Source organism: Python bivittatus, unplaced genomic scaffold, assembly GCF_059951505.1.
Source record: "Python bivittatus isolate LINGU-HERP-01145 unplaced genomic scaffold, Pbiv_v1 ctg000530_np1212, whole genome shotgun sequence".
Classification (NCBI taxonomy): Eukaryota; Metazoa; Chordata; class Lepidosauria; order Squamata; family Pythonidae; genus Python; species Python bivittatus.
The window spans coordinates 12,363,151-12,386,050 of record NW_028277085.1 but is presented as its reverse complement, the minus strand read 5'-3'; the positions used below and the strand labels follow the sequence as shown (position 1 = coordinate 12,386,050).

General features: G+C 39.3%; 1 protein-coding gene across 5 annotated transcripts in view; it reads right to left on the bottom strand.

Moving 5' to 3' along the window:
• Window positions 1–2,901: 2,901 nt before the first annotated feature.
• The window catches only part of NTRK3 (neurotrophic receptor tyrosine kinase 3), a 345,980-nt gene continuing 325,981 nt past the window's right edge, over window positions 2,902–22,900 (bottom strand). For all 5 annotated transcript variants that reach the window (XM_088148672.1, XM_088148673.1, XM_088148677.1 and 2 more), the window contains 2 exons: window positions 9,404–9,562; window positions 2,902–6,749 (listed from right to left, as the gene is read on the bottom strand). In XM_088148672.1, the coding sequence (XP_088004798.1) occupies window positions 6,564–6,749; window positions 9,404–9,562 (345 nt within the window). In that variant the 3' untranslated portion in view covers window positions 2,902–6,563. The remainder of the gene's footprint in view (window positions 6,750–9,403; window positions 9,563–22,900) is intronic.

The following is a 22,900-nucleotide window of genomic DNA, read 5'->3' as shown; positions in this document are numbered from 1 at the left end:
GGCTGTAGAATTTGGCAGAAGCTCCACTGTGCCAGTAGAACATCAAGAATGTGGCCCTGCCATGACAGATACTTTAGTGCAGTGGAGAGCAAACTGGGGCCCTTATTACACACTGTTGAAAATTGCAGATCTTCTGCATTACACTTTTCATGGTTTTAAAAGAAAATAAAGAGTAAAATAGGTGTGTTAATGCCTCTGTCAGTGTAACCTATCTAGGGTGCCTTAAAGCAAATCCCAATCTCACCTTCTCCCAATACTAGCTGGGAATATTTGGAATTGCAGTCCCAACAAATCTGGATGGAAGGCCAGTGTAGTCTACATCAGGTGTGGGCAAAATTTTGGGTGGTGCCTTACTGAAGGAAGGGACACATCATATGTGCGTGTGTCTATGTGCACCAGGGTCCAACCATTCAAGGTCACAGAGGAGCAAGATTTAATTTTCTCTCACCCCAGTGTTCAAGATAGTTCTTTCCCTGCTGCAAAGGAATCAGAGATCTGGATCAGAGATGTTAGGGATGGAGAGACTTTAAGCTTGTCCCTGTATTCCTCATAAGGCAGAGAAGATAATGGGGTTCCCCCCATCTGCATCATTTTGAACTGTACGAAGAAAAATCAGACACCTACAGTGAGTTTTCCCAGTGGATACCCATGGATCATTCTTGCTCTGAGACTGGATCCAAGTTTTCACTCCCATCTGTAGGGGGGTGGGGGGAAATGGTGAACCTTGCAGACAGAGCAATTCTTCTTTTTTTAGTTGCAAAATGGGAAGGGGAAAGGCAGATGCAATGGCAAAAATCTGGATTACATCTAAGAACAAGAGTCGGCTGGTAAAGGAAACTCAGCTGAAATCCACTTATTCTTGAGAGATATGGGTTAGTCAAATTTGCAAGACTTCTGGACCTGCCAAATGGCAGAGTATCAAGTGAAACTCATTCAGTGAATGGCAGTTTTCTGCTTACTCAGAACTTGGCTCATCATGCAAGCTCTGGGAGTCAGAGACCACTTTTTCATATTCCTACTGAGATTCCTACTGTTTGCTTTCCCAGAAATTTACACAAGTTTCATTCTGGCCAGAAATTTCACCAAGCAGTGCTTAAACACCTTAGTTGGGGGCTGATGTTGGTGGTGGGAAAATTGCCAGAGATTTTGCAATGGGCCAAACAGCATTTAAACATTATATTTGGAAAACAATTAAAATGAATTAAGCCACTTTGGAGAATTCTCAGCAAAACTTCCCCAAGCCTCCTTTCAACTAACTAAAATTTCACAACTTAAGTGAAATATAAGACATATGCTAATGGCTGATGGCATGGAACCCTTAACAATTCTTTCTTCAAAATAAGCTCTCATTGGTTATTTATTCTTGCCTTTATTGTTAATGATCACAACTGCTCCTGGTAGGACAATCTCCACCTTGGGCGCGTCTGTTCTCCTCATACAGAGCAGCCTCCCTCCCATTTGGCTACACTTTTTTTTTTTTACTTTAAAACACTGCCTTTTACCTCCCACACATCCAAAATATCTTGCTGTCAGATCCATTTCATGCACTGCACATATTATAACCTCTACATCCCAAGCAGTATTTGAAGATGGACTATTCCAATTTGAAATAAAACTAGACAAGTGATGACAGATGGCGTAATAGTGGAATTGAGATTTTAAAAAGAGGACAACAGATGGGGAATTTATAGAATTTTTGGAGAGGGTGACTTCAGGAAAGTGTGCTCATGCACGTATGTACACACACACAGACACACACACACAATCCCTACACTATGGACCCATTCTCCTTGCCAACCAGCTAATCAGCTATCAAGCAGAGAACAAACCTCTTCAATACTATTAACAGCAGGAAAACATCCATCTTGATAAAGAGGACTGGTGAGAGGCAAGCAGAGAAGAGATGTTTAACCCTGTCCTTTTCCCCAGTGAACTTTATCAAGATAGTTCTTTGTCCACTGCCATTACCTGCTGAGAAACAGCAATCTTGATCAAGATGGCTGGCTGCACCAGGGAACAGGCTCTAACTTTATCCTTCTCACCAGTGGCTCTTTATCAAATTTACCATTTCATCACTGCTAATAGCACCCAAGAAAGAGCTTTATGATAAGGATCCCTGGAGGGAAGGAGAGGCTGCATCTTCATTTTGTTCCACAATGATGCTTAGAAATCATGGGTTCATAGGTGTACAAATATGTTCATGAAAAATGAATGGGTTGAAGCTCCAGGTGGTTCCCCCAAACCAGAAACATTCCCCCCCCCCCTTTATCTAGACAGTAGTTTAAAGGTGGAGAACTGAACTCAGTCCTAGTGGTTGTCTATCAATGGAATGGTGGGGGAAAAGGAATCCTTCATTCTTTCCCCACAACTCCACCACTAATTCCTCCAGCCATGGCTCAGACAGAGGTTACACCACCTCCCAGATATGAAGAAGGTGTTGCCTTTCCCCATGTGCTACTTCCTGCTATCTCCTGAAGAGAAAGAAAAGCCAGCCAGGGAGACTCAAGGAAAGGCCTTACTTAAGGTCCAACAGGCTGCATAAATTGCACATCTTTTAGATGCCCACAAAGCTATCTTCTTATACCCTTATAAGAAGGGTAAGCACTGGCAAAGGGTAAGCACTAAGCATATTCTTGATCCTTTCCCAATTTGATACAATGCCAAATGAATGCAAAGTCCATCTACTCATAATTATTGTTATAGTTGTTTCCTCCTCCTCCTCCTCCTCCTCCTCCTCCTCCTCCTCCTCCTCCTCCTCCTCCTCCTCCTCCTCCTCTTCTTCTTCTTCTTCTTCTTCTTCTTCTTCTTCTTCTTCTTCTTCTTCTTCTTCTTCTTCTTCTTCTTCTTCTTCTTCTTCCTCCTCCTCCTCCTCCTCCTCCTCCTCCTCCTCCTCCTCCTCCTCCTCCCTGGACTGTTCAAATTTGAGGCTGCAGGATCCTTAGGTATTTGTGCCTGTTTAATTCTCCTGCTCTGCATAATATTATGGACATTGGTCGTGTGGTGGTGATGGTAATGATGAAGATGATAGTGGTGATGGCCTGGAAGATTTCATAAATCCAAGCCTTTTCACGAACTCAGCCAATAGCTCCATTCACTAAAGCTGGTCAAACATACAGGCATTGCAGACAAAATAGTCTGCAAGGAAGATAAATGAAGGCCGCACGTTGTTTCTCTCAAGGATTTCTTGGTCTCCTCCCAGATGTACACAGCTCTTTTATAACTTTAATTGCCAAAATCATTATATAATGGGGTCATCATCTAGATCCCCTTTGGTCCAGGAACAAATAATATCCAAATGCATTCTCAGTTAAATTATGCAACCCACACAACTTGGGAAAGGCTAAGCCTTCAAAGTTGCTGTCAAAGCTATCAGACAAATTAAGGACATAAACTCACTACAAACCTAGATATTTTAATACTATTTTTAAAAATGTTGCGGCTTCTCCTAAAGGATCCTGAGAACTGTATTTTGGTGAGAGTGCAATAACAACTTCATTAAGGAATCTCACCTCCACACCCCACTTCTTAGATATGCAGTGAATATGATTCCCTAGAGAGAGGGACAAATTGTTAAATACGTGTTTATGTCTGCAGTGTAGATATAAAGATAAAAACTGTCTGGGGTCAAGCTTAGTTCCTGGTGACTTCATGGACCCCAACCCCTAACATTTCGTGGTGATCTCCCATCCAGTTACTAATCTAATCCAACTGTGCTTAACTTTTTGGAGATCAGCCAAATGAATTAGGTGCTGCAACTTGTTATGATTCCATCCTAAGCCCATTTTTGCAGTCCTTTAAACCAACTCAAAAAACCCCACAATATCCTCTCTTCTGTATTGGTCTCCCCACTCCCTTTTCCCAGAACCCTCTCATTTCAAAAGAAAACATTCAATATCACTATGAGTGCAAGCTTCTGCCACATCTAAATCTCCACTGAGGCACAAACATTGGGTCAACTACCCAGATTAGTTTCGTCAAGATGCTGGAGAAGAGGTTTCTTCTGGCAGTACTTTTCTCCACTGGACATATTTCACCCAGGAATGTAAAGATCAGATCGTTTTTCAGTTCCATGTACTCCATTAAATGTCCATTCCATCAAAATTCCAGGTCATTTCTGCAGGTTGATATCCCCCCAAAGGCATTTATTTTTGTATGCAAATTCTCTAATATATTTATTTTGTATGCTTTATTTCCCTGATATACATATTTTTGTACACAACCTTCCCCAATGCATGCTTTTTTTTTCTTTTCTTTTCTTTTCTTTTTTCTTTTCTTTTCTTTTCTTTTCTTTTCTTTTCTCTTTTTCTTTTGCACACATATTTTGGGTCAAGAACAGCATCACAAATTCCAGAGAAGTGCAGAATCAGAAGAATAATGGTGTTCTGCTCCGCACCATGATCCAGAAAGTGCAAAATATATTTGTTTCACCTAGCAATGTGGACTGAACAAAGTCCCTTGATACCCTGAGTCTCCCACTGTTCATTTAGTCCTTGTGGGGGACTTGTCTCAAGAAATTAGCTTGACCACAGCCACATTCTATTGAGAAGAAATGCTCTCCTTCTAATTTGACATGAACAAAATAAATCAAGGATATTTCATGTGTCTTCAACTGCATAAGCTAAAGACTGAATCACTCTCCATTAGCTTCCAACCCTCACAAAACATGGGATGGTTAGGGAGGCCCTTTTTATTATTCTCTCCTTTCATCCCAAATTTGCTTTTGTTGAGCTATGAGGATGTCCATTACAGCTTGCCATCTCCTAAAAGCCTCTTCCTTACCTTCTTCCCTACCTTTCCTGCCAAGCTGCCTATGGAGATATCCCATTCACAGTGTCTTGAGAGAAGATGCACCAGTCTTTTCAGGAGGTTGCTAATGTCAGAGGAACATCAACCAGAAAGGAAAAGAGATAGAGGGGAGGTGCAGCTGTTTATGCCTTTTTAGCTGCTGAACAGATCTCAACCCTGGGTTTTTTTTTTTTTTTGGTAAGTTTGTTGGGTAAAAATCAGTTGGCAAGCCAAGGCAGAAAGGTAGTGGTGGTGGGGAAACATAGTCAGGGTGGGGAAGGAGGAATCATAATAGGATGGTCAGAGGGACCCAGCCCCCTTCAGTTAATATCTCAGCTGAATTCTAAGCTACAACAATGGGGAAAATTAATTCCTCACTGAAGTTGTAAGAAATACAGATTGACCCAGGTCACAGTAGAGGAAGTAAACATAGGGAATATTTGAATTCTACTTTGTGCTTCATCATAATCTCTCTGTGGGGCCTTCAGACATACCTCTCTCTTTCCTTGCCTTTAAGACCACCAACATGTCCAAAATGGGGACAGATTACCTACCCGACACAGGATTGATGAGAAGTTGGATTAGGTCAGAACTGTAAAATATTCTTTACAAGAGGAAGGGAGGAAAATGCAGCAAACATCAGTAGGAAATCTTATATATATGAAAAAAAAAAGTGATTTTTGGGACCACCTTCACTGAGGATCATGGCTTCCAAGCCACACTGTTGGAACTGACAGCTGGGTCAAGGTTACAGTTGCAATTGCTGTATCTGTATTTGCATATCTAGAACTATTCCAGTGAGAATTGCTGGAATTTTTGTCTCCAAGATATCCATTTCATAAGCTTTCCTCATGTATGGCTGTTGCAGACATTTGTTTGGGTCCTTGACATCATTTCGAGGACTCTCATTTGAAAAGGAACGGAAATATGAAAACAATAAGGTAAAAATACTATATCCATTCTTCTTTCCTTGCAGCTAGGTGGATGTTTCTGTGATGCTTCTTTGTTCATCTGACCAGTCGGTGAAGCAAAGTTTTTGAATGGTGTATATTCCAAAACGGAAACATTTATACATAGGAGAGAATCAGAAACCTTGTGGTAGAATGGGATAAGTTGGAGACAACAGCTGTTCCAAAAGTGTTAAAGCAGAAGGGGGGGGGCTTAGGATGGTAGATGAGATCTCTTAAAAGGAAGTTGCTCCAGGGGAGAATCATCCTGGAATAATAGAAGCATTGCCAGTTTGGTGCCAGTTTAGGCACATTATCTTCAGCTTTCCTTTTTTGTTGTTCCATGTTTCCAGGTGGATAGAACTCTACCCAATAGCCAGAATCTAAAGGACACTGTAGGATTTGCAATTCCATACCTTGTTAAATATTGTTTTTTCCTCATCTTCTTTTTAATACTGTAGAAATTATTTTTCAGTCTCTCTCACATTTTCCTTCTGGTTCTGAGATGTTACATTTTGGGTGATGCACTCAATAACCTGCAGCAGCTACTGGAGCAACGGATCTCTCTCTCTCTCTCTCTCTCTCTCTCTTTCTCTCTTTCTCTCTCTCTCTCTCTCTCTCTCATTCTCTCTCTCTCTCCCCAGCTGCCTTACGTATGATTGAGGCTTTCCATGTTTCCATTTAACTTGTCTCTTTCTGTTTTGTTTGTTTGTTTCAGTGTTGTATGTGTAGCAGGCACTTGAGTTTATATGAATATGTTGGCTTGAGGTCAAGGGAGAGGTAGGGTGGGGAGAAAAAAGACACAGCAACAACTTTGAAGCATGGTCGCTGCTAGCCAAGGATGTCCAAGTAGATTGGTGTGGCTTTGCCCAGAGCATGAAGGATCTTGTAGATTTCCTTAATGTTCAGCCGCTGCTGAGGTTCTCGCTGCCAGCATCCCAGCATGATGTCATAAACTTCCTTGGGACAGACCCGCGGCCTCTCTAAGACACGGCCTTGGGTGATGCACTCAATAACCTGCAACGGGTAACATAGAAGATTCGTTTTACATAATGTGTCCCTTATACATTTACTTATCTATTACTTTTTTTTTTACTGTCCTGCCACATCTGCATGAGTTAAAGAATACATTTCTAAATTTCTGTCATAAGGGTTCCAAATATGATTTGTGCCAACACGTCTTTGAATAATCTTGGAAAATCCATAATTGCACAATGCTAATGTACCTTTGGTTTGGGGGAAAGAGTTGTACACTCTTACACTAACCCATGGTTTATTTAAATCATTGTTTTTTTTTGCAGACAAGAACAATAGTTGGGGCTTTGTGGTCTAATTTCTGGTTTGTTTGCCCTTGTGCTCTTGCCTTACACATGTATGCATTGGTAAGAAGCCTAGGAGGAAAATCAAATCAGGAATATCCCAAGGAATCTCAAACCTCACGTTAAGCCTCAATTACAACTGGTAAAGAAAATAATAAACATTATGGCTCAATGCAATGCGTGTTACTAGATTTTATGTCCTACACTCCAGCTGTTCTTTCTCCCATAAACCTTAATTAAAACTATCACAATATCACAACTCAAACCATATCCTATCTGTACAGTCTTTCTCTTGTTTCCATTTCTGGTTACACTCTAACACAAGGAATGGCAGCTCCCAGCATCTGAAGCTATTGTGGTCAACAGCTCTAAGTCCTGACATAGAAATGGCCCATTTACACCCCAGTACTACACCCCAGTAGCCCAAAGCCACTGTTAGTTTTCTGGAACCCTTGGACCAAATTATAAATGTCACTTTACTACCATTTTGAATGTAAACATAAAATAGGCCTAATGTAATTAAATGAACCAAAAAAAAAAGCCTTTTACCCAATGTAAAAAAGAGAGGTGGGGGGGAAGGAATCTTGTCCCTGTCCACATGCTCAATGTTGACCCTATACACTGCATCCTTATTTCATTTACTGTAGCCTTTGGCCTCCCAAAAACCATCACGCACAACCTGCGACCGAAAAGGCTTGTCTTCCTCTACTCTTGTGGAATGTTGGAAAAGCTAGCAGAGAACTGATTTGTATTAGAAGTCTAGAATTTCTATTAGTTTTAGACCATTTTAAGTGCCTTATCTACCCTGGAGCTTCTGTGCTATTCAGAAATTTGCTATATTTAATTATGTTTTTAAAAACATGTTTAGAAATTTTAAGATTTTAAATGGCTTGGCAGTCTGCAGAAACCAAAATATTTTGGGAGGATTCTAATGTTATAATAAATCAATAAAATAAACATAAAATAAATAGAGATAGTGATAGGTTAATTAACCGTTGGGTTAAAGGCTTCATTTGGTCCATGGGTTGCTGCACTATGGATACCAAAGCTTCTTTTTTTTCACTGCTCACCCCATCAGTTAATGGATGGCAAGTAGACAATTATAACAGATGACATACAGCAATCATGCAGGGCATTTCCCCCACTTGGTTTCTCCATTCCAAGGTCAACTTGGCCTCATTTTCTGAAATGGAAGGGATGCAAAACCCATTTCCCTTTGAATCACATTCACACTGTCAAGGAAGCAAAAGGAGAAGGTCCTAGACCACATGACCCATACTGTAACAATTTCCTTCTTTGACCAGCTGTTGAAGCTAATAAGAGAAACATGGAACAGTGGAGCTGTGCAAAGTAGTTCTTTCTGAAATATGTCAGGGGGACTATTGCCTTACTCCTCTCTCCACATGTCATGGTTTGAACACTGTAGTCATACCATTGGAAGCAACCCTTTAGGCACTGAATCCAACCCTTGCTCAATAAAGGAATCCAAAGGAAAGCATTCCTGGGAGATGGCTTCAACACATTGGGTGGAGGAGAGGCTAAAATTGCTCTGCTTGTTAGGAAATGTTTCTTAATGTTCAACCAAATCTACCTTTCTGTCATTTAAATACATTATTCCATGTCCTCTGAGAGGGTATAAAACAGATATTGCACATCTGTCTCACATCCTTTCAAGAATTTCATGAGTGTTACTATATCTCCCCATTGTTCCATCGTCTCTTCCGTTCACCTCAGTCACTGCCTGTGGTGCTTGGTTTCCAACCCCTTGATCATCTTTGTTGCCCTTTTTGCAACAACAGTCTTTCAAGAGCATCTCTGCATGTCACATTTGAGAAGGAAAATATACATATTTTAACAAAATATTCTAAATCTAAATAGTCTAAACAAATACAACATGTTGAGTTCTGTCAAATGGCATACTTCCAGAATCTCTTCAGATCTGTATTGTTGAATTTGGGCCTGCATTCTCATTCCACTCATGTCATACATGGGCACTCTGCCATGGGATTCCCTACATTATGTGTGTGTGTTTGTGTGTGTGTGTGTGTGTAGTATTTTAAATTGTGGTGCCAGGCTATATCAAAAAAACTTGAGGGATCCATACATTAGGCACAGGAGTACAGAACATTCCTCCAGCAAAAATGCCCATTTCTCATTTTTTAAATGGGCAAGTTTCTCAAAAATTTTAGTCACTTGGGAGGATTGAAGCAACCTCCCCTAAAATCCCAAAGAACCATTTGCAATCAGAGTGGACAATGTGGGCTTCCTTTGACTGCTGATCAATGAAAAATCACAGCATGGACTCATCATGTCAATGTAAAAGAAACATGCTAAAATCTATACGCATGATACCTCTGTATTTGACAGCTGGAACCAGGGCTGCTTTCCGTATGTGAAGATCTCCCAGAGAATTACCCCAAAACTCCAGACATCGCTCTCTGTTGTGAATTTCCGGTACATGATGCTTTCAGGAGGCATCCAACGGATAGGGAGCATGGTGTGTCCCCCAACCTGCATTGACAAATGTAAAGCAAAACTGTTTAGATGATCTAGAAAAAGAATCCACTTGCATACAATCCCAACACCTTCCAGATAATCCTGCCCCAGCTAGGAGCCTCCATCACGAAATGCTAGCTGATCACAAACCGGGAAGTTTTGATCCAAAGCACTGTTCATTCATGAGGTCTCCAGTGCCTATAGAAAACCAATACACAAGGGTTCTCTGGGCTCACTTTCCAGGTACAGGAAACCAAATGAGAAAATAATTTTAGATGAACATATAAAGGTTGGTTGCAACTTATTTTAATTCACATGGGTTCCATTTGATGCAGGTTCTACAGATACAACTTTCTGCAGAGAGGAATCCCTTTTTTATAAGTTCATCTATTTCTACCCAAGATATTTTGATTTTTGCTTTTCTTTTTTTCAGGCAGGTTTTTTTTTAAAGTAAAATCCGTAAACCATTGTCAACCCATTTGAAGCTCTCATGCACGCAGATGAGCGACTTGCAGCTGCAGCCCTTGGAAGATGACTTGGCTTTTATGTGCACTGCATTGATGACAGTATAACCAGCAAGATTAAAGATTTGCTGTATGCCTCAGAAGCATCCATGCTTACATAGCTCTTGAAGCATCTGCTTCAGTCCCTAACCCCAGGGGACTGTTGGAAAAGGGGAACATTTTTGCAACTAGTTTTTCTCTTTAGGTTATTTCTGTGCACCAGGTGGATACATTAGACAAGAAATATTGGAGGGTGAGGATGGGCGGCGGGGGGGGGGAGACTACTGGATTTCAAGCAGTAATTTGAAGGAATATTGCAGAATCCAACAGAAATATCCAAGGTGTCATGGACTTGCCAAAGAAGCCCATCTTCCTTGGCCGAGTGCTTTTTTTTTTTTTAAAGGGTTTTTTTTTAATTTTTCTCTGTCATGCCTAGCTTCTCCCTACACAACATTGCTGATGAAGTTCTGAGTTTTGCCATGAAATTTGGAGTTTTACATTGAGCTTTATAGCGAACTGATGCATTGATTAATTAAGAACTGCCTGAGTACACAGAAGGAAACATTTATACAATTCTGTGATAGACAGTACTAGAATAGGCACAAACTCTGGGCATGGCTGTATCTAACAGCAGGTGGAAAGTGATGTATATAATATGTCTTTGAAAACACATTATATACATAGCTGATTAATTCCATAAAGAGAACTGGAACAGTATTTGTAACCTTCTTTAGTTATTGTACACCTTTTCTCTCTAAATCTGTTTAAAGAGGTCTAATTTTCACACTTTAGAATAATTTTGTTTCCAGATGAATCCTACAGGCATCAACATTTTAGACAGAACAGGGCATCGTATACCTGACTAGGAGAACTCATGTATGGTTTGTGGGTGATCTTAATTCAAATTAAAGTAGAATCAGCAGATGGATGAGGAACAAAACCCACTCCCCATCTCCACACATTAACACTATGTCAAAATCCGTATTTCAATTCTACAATATTTTTTCCCTATGTGAGAGGCTTTTGTTTTCAAGAATTTCTGAGAATTTATTTTCAATTTCTCTCTGCTTTGTTCCTGACCTGATTTTATTGTCCGGAGGGTGACACTGTCAATGGTGTGTTTTCTGTGATTCCCCTTTCCATCGCTCTGGAGCCTTCCAGATTAGCCACAGTTCCCAATCCAGAAAAGCCTCATTGCAGGCTGAAGCCTTCCCTTGGGATTGAACGGAAGTGTGGCAAGCCAGGGAGGCTGCAGACACTGGACAGAAAGAGTTGTACAATGAAACACACACACACACACACACACATCTCATGTACCACCTATGATAATTTCAGCCATATACTCTCTCTTCAGGCTGTATAAAGACTGGAAGAAAAGGAATATGGTTTCTTTCTACATGACACTAGGATGCCCTGGTTCTTCAACCACTGCATGGTTGCACAAATGGTTCCCTGCCTGCTTATTTTTCCTCTTACATAGAAATATAATTCAGCTGGCCAAATGCTCAAAATGGAATACGTGCTATGTGCCTCCTCTGTCACAGAAAGTGTCCGATAGACCACCATTTCTCCTGTGATATGTTTGGTCCCTATCCTGATTGTGTTTACAAGAGTCTTGAAAACCTGGTTGTTTCCCCAGGCCTTAGGTTAGAGTCGATGATGGATCACACATGTCTGATTTTTTTTTCTTTTTAAATGCTGGTTTTTCTTCTAGTGTTTGCCTTTTTAAAATTTACATTTTATGACTGTTGTTGCTGAGTCATTGTAGAGTTGGACACCTTTATAAATTTCTAAATAAATAAACAAACTTATCAAGCTATGCTTCAGGAAGACAAAGTAGGAAGACGTTTGCTCAGTAATTCTAGCCCAACATAATCAACTTTTTCAGAGACCTCTTGCTGACCAGTGCCCCTCTAGTAGTTGTTCAGTTTATAAATCAACTGGATCCAACATCTAGAACAGATGGAAAATGTGGCACATTCACAGACCAGCCAGAGATGGCAGGTTCTGGCGTTTTATTGTAAATTTATTGCTTCAACTCACTTGAGGTTAATGAAGATTAACATGGTTCAATGAACATAAACAAAAATGAAGGTCAAAGCTTAGAAAACTAATCACAATCTGAGATGAAGGCTGTATCACAGAGAGTTGAAAAAGGTAGACATTGGTAATAAGGAAATCTGGGGGGAGATTAAAGGTATTCCACTTTGGAAAAAGGTATTTTGTCTAGGGAATTAGTTTCTGGAGAGATGGATTTCTGTTGTTGCTGTTGGTCTTCTGGAAGATCCAGATCATGTATTTTGTTATCAATGAGCTTAGCCTGAAGAAAAAACTATAAGCACAATTCATTTAATTTGGTAATTTGTAACTTCATTTTTTCCCCTAAGTTTTTATAGGTTTTAAGGAATACACATTTCTTGTTTTGTTTTTTTTAAAATCATGTTTCAGCCATTTCATACAGAGGGCAGCTGCATCATATGATTCTAAAATTTATACACTTTGGAATACTATTGTATAAGCCTATCCTAGGAAGCTGAACTGATATTTCCTTTCCCTAAATTTCGCTCCTATAAGAGGGTGGATGGGATGCAAACTTATTTCTTTTTGGTGGCAGAGATTAGAAGGATATCTGTCTTTTTTCAGAAAGAGATAACTAAGCTATACATAATCACCCAGCTCCTTCAAAATGATCCTATCTCTATCCTTCGCTTTGGGTACTGAATCACCCACTCAGCTCGGGAGGTTGAGAGGAAGAAGAATAGGACTGATCACCTTCCTTCTAGCATGCGTTAATTATCTTGGGACTTCATAGATTATCTAATACTTGAAGTCTTCTTGTTGTGAAATTAGTAATCATTTCAATAACACTCATTGCCTCTGAGTGGATCAGACTACTTCTGATTCAATCTGAATTGAAATGGCCTGTTTTCTAAATATCTGAGATTTATAAAATTGTGAAAGGAGAAAAAGTAAAGTTTACTTCAGTACAGAAAAGCAATATAAATATTGCAAACTAAAATGGAACAACATGGAATGATTGCCATGCCTAGGATTTTTTTTTTTTTTAACGAAGTGACTAAAAAGCTCAGCCTTCAGGCTAATGATACATCTTTCAATACAGCAGATTGACACATTATTGTTTGTGGGAGACAAGAAGCAAAGAAGAAACTGATAATCGATCTCCTGTACATTCAAGTCAGCAAAATATTATTGTTTAGAGTTGGGCAAACATTTTATTAAACGTTTTATTAACCCTGTGCTAAAATTGCCCTTGTGATTTCTCAACTGTTTTCTGTTCTGTTTCCAGGGTGGTTTCCAGGGTGGTTAAGGTTTTCTTAAAATGATATTTTTATTTTCTTAACATCTTATTTGCTGGAGCTACCTTTCTTCTTGGAGAGGGCCGGTGCTGCTGCTATTAGTGTTGTTCTGTGACTCACCTTGCTTTTCTTCTGCAGACTCCCTGACAGCCCACCCTTGCCGAACTGGAAAAGACCAGGGTAGTCTGGAAGGGTGCAAAGTAATGGAAGGGTGGGAAGCCAGGGAGGCTGAAGGCAGCTGTAGAGAGGATTACCTTATATCGTTCTGGACATTCATAAACCTTGATTTAATCCTTGGCCGCTAAGTGATCAAAGAATTGAAAAAGCACCACATTCCACCAAAATTTCACCAACATCTCTTTTCTTTTGAAAAAAAAAAAAACCTTACATAAATCCTGCAGGAGAAAATAGTTTAGGAAGTGATCTGAATCAGGACCTTAGATAGACCTTATTAGATCTTAAATGTAAGGCATAAAATACACAGAATGAGTATTTCACTAGAAGTACGCTGTATGCTGAGTTGGTATCATTTGGAAGTGAAAAAAGAATACATTTTCCTTCAGTGCAAGAAATTCCAAAGATAGGTGTAGCTGAAAGACAGCAGGAAACAGACAGACTGAAATGATATTTACTAGAAACATGCAATCCTATTTATATCTATTTTGTTTTTTAAAATCTCATTGACCTCATGGGGTTTACTCCTCAATAAATTTGTCCAGGATTGCAATCTTCTTTAGAGTCCAATCCTATTCATGCCTATGGAATTCCTATGGAATTCAGTAGGATTTACTTCCAGGTAAAACAGTATAGGAGAAATGTGGCATATTATAGAGGAAAAATATAGCAACTTCAGATAATAAGATGGCAGCATACACTTAAATATCCTTACTCATATATAAGCCCCATAGAGATCAATGGGGCCTACTCCCAGATTTATGTAGGATTATTGCAATATATTGCTTTACAGACTATTTAAAGGAAAAAGATTCATGCAGAGAACACTTAAATTAAATAATGTAGAATTACAGGAGAAGAACTAATCTGGCAGATTAAACAGAAAGTTGTAATCTTTTCATTATATTAATATAACATGAGAAGACAAAAAGTTGAGTAAGAAATGTCAGGCACATGGCAGCATGCTGGAATCAGTAAAAAAAGAAATATTAGGAGAAAGCATATTTGAAAAGTAACATAAAGCACATCCATCTGGAACAATGCAAAACTTATAAAATCTAGCTCCAAAATGAGGAAAGAACTGGACAAACTGGACTTGTGTAAAGGCTGTAGAAATAAAATATACTAGAAGCAACCTCCCTACTCCCAAGGGGGAAAAAATGGGCATGGGGTCTGGAGATTAAGTGAGCTCTTCTCTGTGAGTTTGCCTTTTCTATGACTGGGGCTGAGTTTGTTTTTGACTGCCATTACTTTTCTTATTTTTCTTATTGTGTATGTTTGTTTGGTTTTAACCCTATGTGTGCAACCCGGAGTCACAACTGTGAGGCAGGTGACTATATAAATTGATTACTTAGATAAATAAATACCACCACCCCCAAAAAATTGAAGTAGCATTGCTTTGTAAAATGGCCAAAAGGTGTAGGAAGGATTTAATTCCTTCTATGTAAAAAACAATCATTTGTTCATTCATTCATTGGTTCATTCGTTCGTTCGTTTGTTCATTCATACATTCATTCATTCATTTCGCAACAGGTAATAAAAACCAAACTGAAAATCAGTTTGTTACCCAGCACAAAATATTGTGGGCAAGATTCCACTATTCTCAAGAGGAAACAGAAAGTGGGTCTGATCATGCAAAGAACAGAAGGTGAGACTTTTGGAATTGTAGGTCCTTGTGTCTCACAACTGAGGAAGATGAGACTTGGGGGAAGATTGTCCGTGAACCACACCTCAGACACACGTAAAAGACTGGAAAAGAGCATGATGTCTCCATTGCTCCCAGAGACATTCCTGTTTGGAAACTGGCAACGGTGCTAAAGGCCTATACATCTCATCCATTGGTAGCCAACCAAGAGGAACAAGGATCGTCTTCAAGATGTTGACTGAGATATTATCTCAGATAGCGGGTGTGGGGGAAAATGAGACCCCCCCCAAAAAATAGCCAAATGCCTTCTCATGAGTTCATGCCAATGCTTAAATTTAAACTAGAACTTCCTTATCTTTCCCCTGCTCTGCTATAGAAATTCAAATATGGCAACATAAGGATGAAAAAATGAAAGGCTAGTCTCCGCCACAATGTTCCATCAAAAACCAGAAAGACTTGCAAAAGGCAGGATCCTTGCAGAAATAGCCTAATCCAATGAGCACAAATCTCCAGCGACCAGAGAAAATGTGTATTGCCAAAGGCGCTGGAAGAAAACTGCAAAGTTAAGCAAGCCTCAGTATGAGAACTGCCTCTATTTTCCCCTTTTTTATAAAGCCAATTTACATTTCATGTCCTTGGCTCTGGAGAGAATCATTATGTATTTCTGATACATGGAAGCTGAGCATTTGCACTAGTCAATCAATCAATCTGGAGGGCTTTTTTTGGGTTGTTTTTTGTTTTGAGAGAGAGAGAGAGAGAGAGAGAGAGAGAGAGAGAGAGTGAAGGCTTGCAGGTTCTTGCAGTAACAGGGACTGAAGTGAGCTAGGAGCGAGCTAGGAATAGAAATGAGAATGCAAAACAAGTTGGATATTAGTTCTGGTCTATAATGATCAACCTTATGCTAAAGGTAACGTTGGTGGTTTTAAAAGATTGGCTTGCACAGATCATGGCCAATTCTTCTTCATCGATTGCTTTGCCTCTCAGAAGCATGTCCAGCCACAATGCAGTGAAGCAGCTTGTGAAGGTGATAGAAATGGATCCTGTGCATATTCTGGAGCCACTTTTGTTGAGCAAAATGAAACACTGTTGCCACTCTACCTGTTAAAGACAGGGTGCCATGCACTTTCAGGGGGGCACTTTAAAATGACACATTGCTCAACTCTGTTCCAAAGATTTGCACACTTCTATTGAAAGACCTTTCAATTTCTGGCCAGGGCAGGTATCAACATCTGGCATTAGCAGGCAAAAGCCAGGATCATAAGCTTGGGGAGATCTGCCAGGCATCATGAATAGCTCTTCAGGAGGTGCTGTATGGGAAGCTATAACCTCTGCTTTGAAACCAAACCTTTCTTTCTCTCCCAGAGGCTTTAAGATGGTAGTGACCATCACACTGTGAGTGGCCTCATCAGCAGGCTATGAAAAGGGGAACTCCCCCATGTCTGATACTTTGGAAAGATGGCAGTAATAAAACACCATCTAAGCTAATATCCTTGAACTGGAAGGCTTTCAAACCAAATGAACTTCTGTTTAGGCTAAATTTTATTTTAGTTTGATTTTGCTATTGCTAGTTCAAAATATTGATTGAGTAGCTCCACAACGTGCTCATAATATGATGCAAGACTTAAGGAGATATGAATGCCGTCAACATAAGTACAAAATCCCAACTAAAACCTCACCACTATCCCCAGACGATTTCTTCTTCTCACTCCCTGTAGATGTTCAAATGATAAAATGAAACCCTTTGGGAATTCCATAAGCCATGAATTCTCAGCATCATCTTCTGAAACCTACCTATCCAGAAAGAAGGAAACCAGTCCCCAAATGTCCCTTCTGCAGCCCATCCCAGCAAAATGAATGTCACAGTAATTAATACTGAAAATGCTGAGAAATCAAGCTGAACCAACCGATGTGCCTTTCCATGAACTTCATCTACTAAAGCAATCAAAGCTTCAGTATTTCCCTTCAAAATTACATATCAATAGAGATTGCAACCCAGTAGTAATGTATGGCTGTGAAAGCTGGACCATAAAGAAGGCTGAGCACCAAAGAATTGATGCCTTTGAACTGTGGTGCTGGAGAAGACTCTTAAGAGTCCCCTGGACTGCTAGGAGGTCAAACCAGTCAATCCTAAAGGAAATCAACCCTGACTGATCATTGGAAGGATTGATAATGAAGCTCAAGCTCAGATACTTTGGTCACCTAATGCAAAGAGAGGACTCTTTGGAGAGGACCCTGATGCTGGGAAAGATTGAAGGCAAAAGGAGAAGAGGACTGCAGAGGATGAGTTGGTTAGATAGCATCACTGAAGCAATGAGCATGAAACTGAGCAAACTCAGGGAGGCAGTGAAGGACAGGAAGGCCTGGCGCGATATGGCTCATGGGGTCACGAAGAGTCGGACACGACTTAACGACTGAACAACAACAACAGAGATTGCAATGGATCTCTCTGTGTGTGTGTCTCTCCGTGTGTGTAGGTACATGTGTAAGTATATGTGTAGAACTTTAAATATTTCTATCTCTTATCTATAAATATCAGCCCAGCTCAATCCACTGCCACACTGACCCAGTGCAGGTTGATAGGTTCTAGGGCCGAGAGGGAGACTCTCTTGACTGGTTTCTCTTAAGACAGAACTTGGCTCTCTCCACTCCTAGTCCTTAACATAACCATTACAGCTCTCCAGCCCCTATATCTTTATATACCAACCTGCATTGGGTCAGTATGGCAGTGGAGATTATATACACACACATACATGCACTGTATATATACATACATACACACATAAAATAAAATATAATATATATACATATAAAATATGTGCAACTTGACATTATAAACAAAATTATATACAAAATTACATATTAATCATCATTCATACATATAATTGGCTTTGTTGTAAGCTCACAAAATATTAAATGAATGTGCCCATGTTTTTTGTTTCAGTAGATAACCTTTGATAGATTCACCTTACAAATTATGGAGTATAGCATTCATTCTACAGAATATAGGCAAATGCTTCAATTCAGGGAGGTACTTCAAAGAGGCCCTTTGCTCAGATATCTGACAAACTGATCCACCTCTTTGAAGATCTCCCCAGCTATATTCTCAGCACAACACCCAGCAAGTATCCCAAGTGAGGTTGCCTCATAGATTTGTTCAAAGACATTTGGCTACTGACACTTCTATCTTCGCTTGCTTTCTTAAAGAAACCGAGCATTGAATTTCCTTGTCTTCATCTAATATACTAGTAATTTAACAGCCAAGAGGCAGTAGGGGTGGGAGATCAAGTCATTAGTTCCTTGAAGATAATGCTAGCATGCATGAAAATCAGAGCTAGTCACAAATGGCCTTTTGAAATTCTTTGCCAAATTTGTGGACTAAAATAAATAAAATAAAATAAAATAAAATAAAATAATCCCCCCTATTACTTATTGAGAAGATTATGCACCAACATCTTCTTACAAATGACAGCAACATTGCTATTGAAAAAGCTATATGGGAGGAGTTGCCTCTTGATGTTTAACTTTGGATTGCATGAAATTAATAGAAGCAAGTTGTTGTAGAAAGGAGTGTAGAATGAAAAACCATGTTGCCATGTTTCTTCTGGCTACCACATCACTAAAAACTAAAAAAAAAAACAACCCTCCACTCATGAGTTTTTTTACCTACATTCTCCACTCTTTTGAAAGAAATTTAAAAAGAAATTCTCTTTTGTCAACTAAAAGACTGGTAAAAAAGTATTCTCTCTCTGAATTTATTTAAAACATGTCACAGGTTCAAAGATTTCAGAAAGGAGGTAAAAATTAATAGTACAGGCTGAAATTGTGGGATATGTGTGTTTAAGGAAAATGCAATGCAACTAGAAAACACCATTGATTCAGATAGGCAGATAATAGATAGATGTATTAATTGGCTGAATGACCATAAACTAAAGAGATATAAAAATCAGCAGAAACTATGCAATAATTAAGAGGAAGAAAACCATACATGAAAGCAAAAATACAGATATCGTGTATTATTCTAAGCATAAAGCTAAGGCCTAAGTCCCTAAAAACAAAACAACAGAAACAAAACCCTTTTTTGGTTCAGTTTCACTGTGCTTGGATTATGGCCCATAATGCTGAAATCAGCTTAAATTTAACTGAGTTAATTTACAAGATGGGACACCCCCATTATTTCCTTTTCTGTGCCTCTGCTCTGTTAAGTTTGTTTTTATCCCACAGTTCTGAGCAATCCTAATGAGCCATTAAGAAGCTGCCAATTACCTATGCAAATGAAGAGGTGTAGACTGGCAGGGATTATTGCTAGAAGGAAAGAAAGAGGCTGAGATAAATTACTTCAGCTCCACAATACATCCACACTCAAGGATTCCCTCCTACAGCCACTGTTTCGAAATGCCAGTAATAACTTGAAGAATAATTCATGTTTTCATCATGCCATTTGGGAAGGAAGGAAGGAAGGAAGGAAGGAAGGAAGGAAGGAAGGAAGGAAGGAAGGAAGGAAGGAAGGATCTGAGTATGAGAAAGCTTTATAGGCATATTTACAAAACTTCCAGGGTCTTTCCTGATTTTCAAAGTTTGGAGGTGTTGTTCTAAGGCCTGAAGATCATTCCAGTGGTTCTTTTATGGGTGAAATAGGCCTTGTCAGATGGAGTGAAGCCAAAAGGTCATCATGTCAGAAGATGCATCATCGCTTGACTCCCCAGGCCTGGAGAATGATTGGCTACTCCAGTAAATGCCTGACTGAGAAGTCTTGAATTCCCTTCTATAGCTGGCTGCCTGAGTAGAGATGGTGTTTGATCCATAAGCTTTTAGTGAGTGTGAAATTATGCCTGTCAGCTTCCTTAAAGTAACCACATGTGAACATATCTTTGAATTTACTTAAGTAAGCTGAGATTGTCAATTATTCTGTGCACTTCCTCAATAACATACAGACTCAATCAACACTGAATTATTTAATCCTTTTATATATTGGCAATTTCTTGGGACAATGTTGTATATGTCTATAGCATATAACTGCTCACATATTATCTTCTTCTGCATGGGAATCCCACAATCCACAGTTCGTATGCAATGTCCATGAGGTGTGTGCATAAATGGGTGCAAGTACAAATTCCAAGTACTGCCATGCGTGGTGCTCGAGTCCAAAAATGTTGCCAGACTTTGACAGGGGGCACAAGTAGGTCAGGCACATTAAGAGATAAGAAAACAAACTGTCCAGACCTTAAAAGATCCTGGAAGACCCACCAACCTCATCAGTCCTAATACAAATTGTACAGAAAAATACAATTCCTTCCTTCTACTTTAAGAAGCTGTCAGTGCCTTTTTGGCATCATCGTAGGTCCATCAATCTCAATGCTCATTTCATTCCCATTTGCCTGCCTAGAACTGTTACACCTTAGAGATGAGGAGAACTTCTGCTTAAGAGGCTTGCAGGATCAGTAATTAAATAAGGATGTAAAAGGAAGCAATCACAATGCAAAATAAATAAATAAATAAATGCTCCCTATATTGCCCCACAGTTTGCTAGCATCTCCCTAAAATGCAGTGCTCTTTAGAAGTCACAAAATGTATGTTGTTGTATTACAGTTCAGGTTGATCTTTTTGTCCTTCTCAAGCTACAATCCTCAGTCTTCTTCACACTCATTGTCTTTCTCTCAGATTAATTCTGGACCACATTACTATCAGCCAGTTTCTAAATGAGATTAGTATGATGATGAATTAAACGAACCGTCCATTCAGTACACATATGCACCCAGAGAGAAGCATACAGCCCTCTGGATGCTACTTAAAAGCAGTTCTGCCTTGGCATTCATTTTAATAATATTCAAATGTTATTGGGCTTAATTGCTTTGAAATCCCTTTTCTTTTAGATACGAAAAGCATGGAGTGGAAGTCAAAAGAAAGACTGGGGAACACCATACAAACAACCGCCTTGGAAATTTTCTGCTATATTAACTTTGGTCTTTGTAGGGTGATAAGTCCTGAAGACTGTTCAGTTGACATCTACAGGGTCATACAATGTTAAAGCTTGAAAGCCATGACCACTTCAGAGTGACAAAACAAGAACATAAATATCTTCTTTGATGGATTGGTTCAAGGTACATTTCATCTAATGTCCTGTTTTAAAAGGCAGCTAGTCATATGTGCCTGGACACTTATAAACAGAACTTAAAGGCACTGAATTATGGGTACAGACAAGTATTTTCTACATGGCATGGCACAGACATATCTATGTAGATAAATAGGTCATTTCTGAGATCTTTCTATGGGTTACCCAAAGGATGAGGTACACTGGTAATACCAGGAGAGGCCCTTTTCATTGCTGGTACCCAAAAAGGAATATTTCATAGGAGAGTTTCTCCAGGCACCTATGTAGTATGCTGTCTATTGCTTATATCAGCATCATTATTTAACCTAGGTATCGGAAATACAAAGTCTATAAGTGCCAGGAAGTGTACAAGCACACAAATAGCACTCCTACATGAAATACAAGTTTTAAAAAAAAATTAAAATCACAAGAATTGGGTAATCTTACATGAACAGCAAAAGAACTGAAATTTCATGAGATCGTGTAATCTCAATGATTTGAGATGTTTCTTTTTCCTTTTTTTTTTTTTTTTGCACCAGGGCCAGAAACTCTCAAGGGTTCATTTATACTGCTGTTACTAGCAGCAATAATGCTATTTGTATTACTAACATAATCCACCAATCAATTCCTATTGCTAGATAATATGTTACTGGGTGGTATGTAAATAATGTAGATAAATAGGTCCAGATATAAACATGGTTTTCCTCTGGAGTTACTTCCTTCTCATATCTGGTATTCAGAGGAATGGTGGTTTCATTCAGCCATCCATTTGTTCCTGAAGATCATCTAAAATTCTAAATCAAGGAGATATTTGGATAGGGATTTGGGTAATATCCTTATTTTTTAAATAATACTTTTGGTTCCATGTGCCTAGGAAAGTCTGGTTTGCATGCACAAGAAAATCAATGGCACTTATTCTCAAGAAGTTGTTGCACACTGTTCTGCCAATTTCACCAGCCCTCTCTCCTTTCCACTGTTTGACAAGGTGAAAGTCTCCTTATGATGGATAGATAACTTGCCCTCATTAAATCACCCTAGTCTCATCAAAGCTTACTCAATGGCATTTAGTCAATGTCTTGCAAACCAAAATGCAATTGTTCCTCAATTGTATATTTCCAAGGGCTTTGTCTGGTCTACTTCAATATTCTATGCAATGCCATTTCTCCTAGTTCCCATGGGATGAGTGGGCTTTCATTCCTGAATAAGGATGGCAGGCAGGTTATCGTTTTGGAAATGTCAAAGAAACACTGAGTGACTTTAGACCAAGCTGGCTGTAAAGCTGAGCTATGAGAGCCAATTTACTGGAATCATGGAGTAAGCAGGAAACATTGAATTTAAACAATTTTAAATTGAGTCAGAATATTTACCCATCTAGGACAAGAGTACCTATACCATAGACATATAACCTAAATCCAGAGGTTCCTGAAAGCCTTTGCAGTTGTTTCCAGCACACCTCCAGAAGTTGCCCCTCCAAATTGTAATGTTTAAATTGGAAGAAGAGGACTAATATTAAATACATAGTAGACAAGTTCACATAATGTTTTAGGCTATGCTAAAATGCAGTGGGTACCCAGCCAGTGTCTTAGTATGCTGTGTGAAGCAGGTCATTAGATAAAACCATAGCAT